Raw genomic sequence first — 7,709 nt, forward strand, 5'->3', positions numbered from 1 at the left:
GCGCCAGCAAATTGACCACGAAGTGCAGTGGAGGTGCATACGTGGAAAGGCGTGGTCATGTGTTGGAAAACCCGGCCCGAAAGACCGCTCGGAGGGCGCAGTTTAGCAGCGACGTTGCCGGTTTTCAGAAAGGCGGGTGTTTTCCGTTATTCAGGCTGGCCGGTCGCTTACATGGAGGTTGCTTACACGGCAGGTATTATTGCAGTTGACACAGTCGTTACTTCCTACTCACACGGCTGCAGTGTTGCTGTATGCAGCATCCCAACAACAGTCATTCAGCGAAGCTGGATTTTAGTCTATAAAAGGGCTTGAGGCGCCTACGAATCATCCTAGTCATATGCATGTCAAGTTGCGTCATGCCCTTCAAACTGATACGGAATCATTCTTCTTGCCTACCATTTTCTGTTTGCGCTACATTTATGTATATTTTCTGCTTAAGCTTTTTCATCTCTGGTTGCTGTGTACAGATGCATCCAGGGGACGGGGCGGAAGCCATCCCTACTCTGAGACTCGCGTTTTAAGTTATCTCTATAAATGTCTGCTGACAGAGGGCTAAAAATTCTCGCGATTCGCTCTCAGTAAGCTCTGCCCCCCCCCCCCACCCACCCACCCCCATCTCACACCTGAGGAAATTTTGACTGCGCAGCGCGCCCTACTACGTAGTGCGCCCAACAGTGGTGATAAGATTGCTGTTTTGCCTTTGCTGATGCTGCGCATCTGCTCTTCCAGATCATGGCATCTTTATATTTATGGAAGAACAAGCAGAGACATATTTTGCCAAGCTCAGTCACTCATGGTATGAAGGCTGTTAGCTCTACCTTGGATGTGCGGAGAACGAATCATTCGAAGCAGAACAAGATGCGAGATATATCGATTTCGATATATCGAGTTACGAGTTACGAGAATATAGAGTTACACATGCGATAAGTCATACTACTCGCAAGAGAATGTCCTAAAAAAAACATGCAGCTCGCTTGATTCAAGCCGTAAAATACGCGACGATTTTTCCACACGATTTGAGAGCTCCACCCTGTCAGCAAGATAGAAATCAGTCCAAACACCGTACGTGAGTGATGGAAAACTGACAAAAAATAGCATCCACCAAGCGTGGATTAGACTGTCACCTCTTGTTCTGAGGGTATGGTCCAAGCCAGCGAGCCTCGAGCGGACCTAAGACAAATTACTGTAGTGCCAGTCATCCACGAAGGTTGGCAGTTGTGAGTAATTTCGTCCTCCCTAATGCTGACTTCCGACACCTGCCGGGCGCGGATGTAAGCTCAGCAGGGCACCTCCGCTGAGCAAACAGCAGTCACGTGATCGCCCGGGGCCGGCGGGCGGGCCACCTGCCGGGCCGCCGCTTTAAACCAGGGAAGACAATCCCATTTGGGTGTAAGTGCGCAACGATATGGAAAAGATCGAGGCTATGGTGAATCAGAGTATCAAGTATCAAGGCAATGGTGAAATATAAATTTCTTACAATCCAATGTTTTCAGAACAGGGCAGCTTTTGTTGGCACCATCAGTAATTATAAGCCAGTAAATAACATTTACTAAGTTTATATTTTAAGTGTTATGTGCAACATTGTCCTGAACTTCTGAATTCTATTGCTTTGAAAATCGCCGATCCATTTTATTGAAGACGTGGTCACACGTTTACTACGAAACACTGCATGAAACGAGGCTGAAGACCACATGCTAGAAATAAAACATTGGCAACGCGCACGATTACTGGAGTGCCTCTATATAACATTTATTCAAGGTTGTTTTTTAATACGGTAGAGAGTCTAGACACTAATCAGGACGTGTCATGGGCCACGCCTTTGGCTGGCAGGAGCAGCAATTTCGAGTCTACCGTTTTCAGGTGGGAGCCGCCCAGCGCTGTCGGCGCTGCCTGCGGTGATTTTAATTTGGGGCGGACCCCCGTTGGGAACGCACCGCATCAATTTTCTCACGCAGCGTGTGGTAGCGCGCCGCGATCGCAGCAGATCGATCGTCATTACACAGTGGGCACGGCGCCAAAACGGCGAGTATCCATCACTGCTAACGGTCGAGTTAAAAACGCATCCGTCGAGCCGGCGGTGGAATAAATTCAACTGGTCGTTGAGCCGCGTGATTACGTGGCCATTCTGTGTGTGTGTGTGTCTTGCCCGTCCGCAGAGTCGTCGTAGGGATTATGTCTCGGTGGAAATGCATAAGTAGTCCTCCTGCTGGTCCAATGCCATGCATTTGGATACAGATAAACAGGCCAAAACTGACTGGGTTGGGATAGACAGAAGGTGTCTGATTACAAGCCAAGAACGGGTTTAAACGCAAGTGCTAAAGATCTTGTGAAGAGTCAGATTGCCAGCCTTACCCCCGACATCACTCCCAGGCAACGGTGCGACCTTCACTACTACATCCTTGGAGCTGCCTGAACAGACGTCATGAAAAGAAGATTGAGAGGAAATGAAAGGAGAACATAGACAGATAAGAAGAGGGAGAATATGAAGGCGAGAAAATAGAAAGGAAGGTTAAAGAAAGAGAGGAAGAGGGGAGGGATTGAGAGGCGGCAAGAGAAGAAGAAGAGAGAAAAGGTTGGGAGGAGGAGAAGGCAGGGAAGGGGGGGGGGACCGTTGCCAGCCAGGGCTGTGCTGACTCACCTGGATCCTCCTCGCTGGCTGGCCGCTGGGGCAAGCCATCGGTGACAGCCAGTAGCAGGAGAATCAGCTGCAACCTCCGCGTCATCGTCCAGTTGCCATATCACAGTTATTCACTTCGCTGGCGGCCGTGCACTTCACAAACGGTAGAGTGCGGCGAGTGCTGCCATCCATTGCGGCGTCACATCCTGCCTGATCACGAGATCTGGAAAAGACGGATAACTGTCAGGCGCTTAGCTCATATATATTTCAATGTGGCGCCGGCATTTCACCGGCGCAGTACCTGTCAAAGAGTTCGCGGCCTTCTGCCTGTGCTAACCATGATTAGCATGCGAAAATGAGGCGCTGTAGGCAAATCAAGTCTCGATCAGCTTGAGAGCGGTGGAATCGGACAAGTCTTGATCAGCTTGAGAGCGGTGGAATCGGACAAGTCTTGATCAGCTTGAGAGCGGTGGAATCGGACAAGTCTTGATCCGCTTGAGAGCTTTGGAATCGGACAAGTCTTGATCAGCTTGAGAGCGGTGGAATCGGACAACATCACGAGACAAATTTCGAGAAAAAGTTGTGAGCATAACTCGTACATTACGGAGTTTTCGAAGCAGGCCCGTGCCGGAAGAAATCCATTTGCAATGAAGGGTCTTTCCCTAACCAGATATGAGACAGACAAAATTTCTGGTCCCAAAGTGCCAATACAAGGCCAAGTCGAGAAATGACGCTACTCACCGACGAACTTCAGACCATCGGACCGACAGTCCTGCGACCTCAGTTCCTGGGGTGGGGTCCTTGAACACGTGATAAACGATGGCGCGCTCTGGGCGCCCTTGAAATGAAACCAGCCATCGGAAACAGTGTAGCGCTAGCTGACAAATTGTGTTCCAGCCCCTGATGTTCAAGCACGAGTAGCACTGGCCATATCAGTTCCTGATACACGAGCGTGGTACATCCAACCCGTGCATTATGTGCTAGCAAAGCAGCACCACAGAAAAGGAGATTGTTGTGGGATTGGAATGACGATCGGCCAACTGCATATCACGGTGCTTGTTAAAGAGTTCGCGGTCTTCTGCCTGTGCTAACTATGAATGGCATGCGAAAATGAGGCGCTGTAGCCAAATCAGAAGCATGCTTAGCAAAATGTTCAAAATATGCATGTCCTAAGGCGAGCATTGCCATCAATCCCGTCATAAGACATCTCACCAGAGGCCTTCACAACTAAGATTTCCTCCATGCAATCTGCACGGTATCTATGGCGCTGTGCTCACACCCACCTGTGGTCTCCATTATATCAGTTCCAGTCGCTAGTTACCTGCCTGTTTGCATGTGTTTTTTTTTTAAACGGTTTAGTTCCAAATTGTGAGAAAGCTACGGGATGGCTACCTCACAACCTTCATGCTTTGCGCTAATAATTGGTACATTATACGCCGAGGAAGCGTAAGCAGAAACATTGTGATATTTCCCCCGCATGTACCCATACTCATTTTGATATATATATATATATATATATATATATATATATATATATATATATATTCCCATGTATGTACACATATCCATTATTTTCCCAAAATACGTTCCCAATTTAAACCGTTATCTATGCCATAGGGGTAACCATGGCTTCCGCAACCCGTGAAATCATCTAAATCTCACTGCAATGGCATTGCTGTCACGTCAAATGGCGTCTGGTTGCAGCAACATTTGAACAAGCAGCATAGGTATATGGATGTAAAATAGGTGAGCGAGGAGGTCGGTGTCACCACCCCCATGACATCATGCCAACTCCTCCCCCCCCACCCCCACCCCCCCACCCCCTACCCCCGCCCCCCCGGACACACAAACACTTTCGGAGAATGCTGCAAATTAGATGGAGACGCATTAACAGAATATGGTTGCTCAGGATTAGTTTTGACACCCGTCCTTTTAAGGTGTTTCTTCAGCTACGGCTCCCTCTAGGCTACAACTCTGGTGCAGCCGAGCTGTCGCATGGCCGTGGAAACAAATTGAGCTATTGTCTTATCATGAGTCCACAGCTGGGGATTCTGAGATGTCTTGGGAACAAATCAAACTCGGAGTGCACAAACATTTATTTTTCCAAAAAAAATCGTCCAAGATCCAGTGAGCGACCTGACCAGCAGATCAGACAAAGGACCGACTGCGGCTTTGGGGCCGGCATTTCCAAGTGCGCAGGTACAACCTCCGTTCAGTGGCTCCATCTGGAGGCTTTGGTCACCGCATTGCTTTTCGATGCACTCTTCACCTCATCGCTTCCCGACGCTCTCTTCACATTATCACTTCCCGACGCCCTCTTCACATTATCGCTTCCCGACGCACTCTTCACATTATCGCTTCCGGACGCACTCTTCACCTCATCGCTTTCGTACGCTCTCCTCACATTATCTCTTCCCGACGCTCTCTTCACATTATCGCTTCCCGACGCACTCTTCACCTCATCGCTTCCCAACGCACGCTTCACATTATCGCTTCCCGACGCTGTCTTCACATTTTCGCTTCCCGACGCACTCTTCACCTCATCGCTTCCCGACGCACTCTTCACATTTTCGCCTCCCGACGCCCTCTTCACCCCATGGCTTCACGAGGCATGCGCCTGACACTGGAGTGACTCACAAGAGTGACTCACTCACTCACTGCAAGTGTTCTGGTCAGGCCAGGCTGTGATTGGCTGCTATTACCCATAATCAGCCTGCTAACAGCGCTTGTGAGCTGAGGGGCGATCACCGCGGCTCAGCACACAAGCAAGAGTCAATTACGGTAATGTTACGGGCCTTAAGGGGTGAGGGGCGATCACAGCGGCTCAGCACACAAGCAAGAGTAAATTACGGGATAGGGGTCTTAAGGGGTGAGGGCGATCACCGCGGCTCAGCACACAAGCAAGAACCAATTACGGGATAGGGGCCTTAGGGGGTGAGGGGCGATCACCGTAGCTCAGCACACAAACAAGAGTCAGTTACGGGATAGGGGCCTTAAGGGGTGAGGGCGATCACCGCGGCTCAGCACACAAGCAAGAATCAATTACGGGATAGGGGCCTTAAGGGGTGAGGAGTGATCACCGTGGATCAGCACACAAACAAGTCAGTTACGAGATAAGGGCCATAAGTCGCTTCTGTCAAGCGTCCAAAGCCATAGTCATCCACCCAGAGGTGTTGGGCGCCTTGTGACAGTGGTCTGTTGAGGGGTCCAAAGCCGAGCCATTGCGGACCACTGCAGAGTGACGGCCACCAGTGGAAAACAGCGCAAACCGCACACCAGGCCCGCTTCCAGCGCACGTCAACTCCAAACGCGCGAAAGGAAATGGTAGCTTGTTATCCGTAACTGCGTGTCACTGTGTGCCGAATCGACATGAACAGCGCACTTAGACTGTAGTCGGAAGGCACGCAAGACTGCTTCCTTCTGGGCTTTGGATCGTCGCTTCGTGCTGCCGCGTCCTCGCCAGTGCTCGACCCCAAGACCAAACCCTTGAGCGACGCTCGCTCTGACGCGTGATAGCAGGACACGCGAAACGCCGCTTACCCTGCTCTTGTTTCCGTCACACACGCGCGCTGTACAGCCTCGGTCTGACACGAATGAGGGACGCGCCTTGTGTCCCTCTTAGTTGCATGACGAGGATACTCGTGATTTGACGGCGAATCTTGGGCGTATAAATGATACACGCCATAGTGCGACAATGCTGCGTACAATAGCAAGGAAAAGGCCAAAGATACACTCCTCATTTTATTCCACACGCCGTGTAAAGCATATACAGAGGGTAGGACTGTTGCTCACGCCAGCGTCACACTTTGTGCAGTGACCACTGCTCAGGATCACGTACATGGAGTAAGTTCAGTAACAACTATGGTGGTAGTTGATGTTTGGGCGTATGTGTTATAGCGGGGGTATCTCAGTTCAGTTGTACCGTTGTGCTAACCACAATGCGCTGTCTGACATGCTACAAAAGACTCACCTCCAGCTAGCAGTGTTGAAAAACTGATTATTTAGTACAACGTCATCACCCTTGACGACAAGACGGGGAACAATAGTAGCCAGTGGCCCACATACCGCGCGGTTTCTGTCCCATGCAGTTGGAGTCATACCGCTTTATGTCTGCAAGCCTACTGCCGCAAATTCGCTTCTCGAACAATTCACATGCTTCACGACGTCACTCTTCCTTGACGTTTTCTTTTCCACGTTAGAAACCATGCCGCCTTCCACCAAATGCTACGCATCCTGACCCAAGCTCACGCACCCAACTAAGGTCGGCTCACATGACAAGTCACACGGTTGACCTGCCACACGTCTGACACGGTTCTCCTCCAGGTCACACGGTGGACCTGCCACACGTCTGACACGGTTCTCCTCCAGGTCACACGGTGGACCTGCCACACGTCTGACACGGTTCTCCTCCAGGTCACACGGTGGACCTGCCACACGTCTGACACGACTCTCCTCCAGGTCACACGGTGGACCTGCCACACGTCTGACACGGTTCTCCTCCAGGTCACACGATGGACCTGCCACACGTCTGACACGGTTCTCCTCCAGGTCACACGGTGGACCTGTCCCACGTCTGACACGGTTCTCCTCCAGGTCACACGGTTGACCTGCCACACGTCTGACACGGTTCTCCTTCAGGTCACACGGTGGACCTGCCACACGTCTGACACGGTTCTCCTCCAGGTCACACGGTGGACCTGTCCCACGTCTGACACGGTTCTCCTCCAGGTCACACGGTTGACCTGCCACACGTCTGACACGGTTCTCCTTCAGGTCACACGGTGGACCTGCCACACGTCTGACACGGTTCTCCTCCAGGTCACACGGTGGACCTGTCCCACGTCTGACACGGTTCTCCTCCAGGTCACACGGTTGACCTGCCACACGTCTGACACGGTTCTCCTTCAGGTCACACGGTTGACCTGCCACACGTCTGACACGGTTCTCCTTCAGGTCACACGGTGGACCTGCCACACGTCTGACACGGTTCTCCTCCAGGTCACACGGTTGACCTGCCACACGTCTGACACGGTTCTCCTCCAGGTCACACGGTTGACCTGCCACACGTCTGACACGGTTCTCCTTCAGGTCA

The 7,709-nt window shown here is 51.3% G+C and overlaps 1 protein-coding gene across 1 annotated transcript in view; it reads right to left on the bottom strand.

Moving 5' to 3' along the window:
• The window catches only part of LOC119093241 (uncharacterized), a 74,007-nt gene extending 71,158 nt beyond the window's left edge, over positions 1-2,849 (bottom strand). Inside the window, 1 exon segment of the mRNA XM_037216163.1 lies at positions 2,639-2,849. Coding sequence (XP_037072058.1) covers positions 2,639-2,723 — 85 coding nt within the window. The 5' untranslated portion in view covers positions 2,724-2,849.
• Positions 2,850-7,709: the final 4,860 nt, after the last annotated feature.

The sequence above is a fragment of the Pollicipes pollicipes genome, unplaced genomic scaffold (assembly GCF_011947565.3).
Source record: "Pollicipes pollicipes isolate AB1234 unplaced genomic scaffold, Ppol_2.1 Scaffold_1600;HRSCAF=1878_pilon_pilon_pilon, whole genome shotgun sequence".
Taxonomy (NCBI): Eukaryota; Metazoa; Arthropoda; class Thecostraca; order Pollicipedomorpha; family Pollicipedidae; genus Pollicipes; species Pollicipes pollicipes.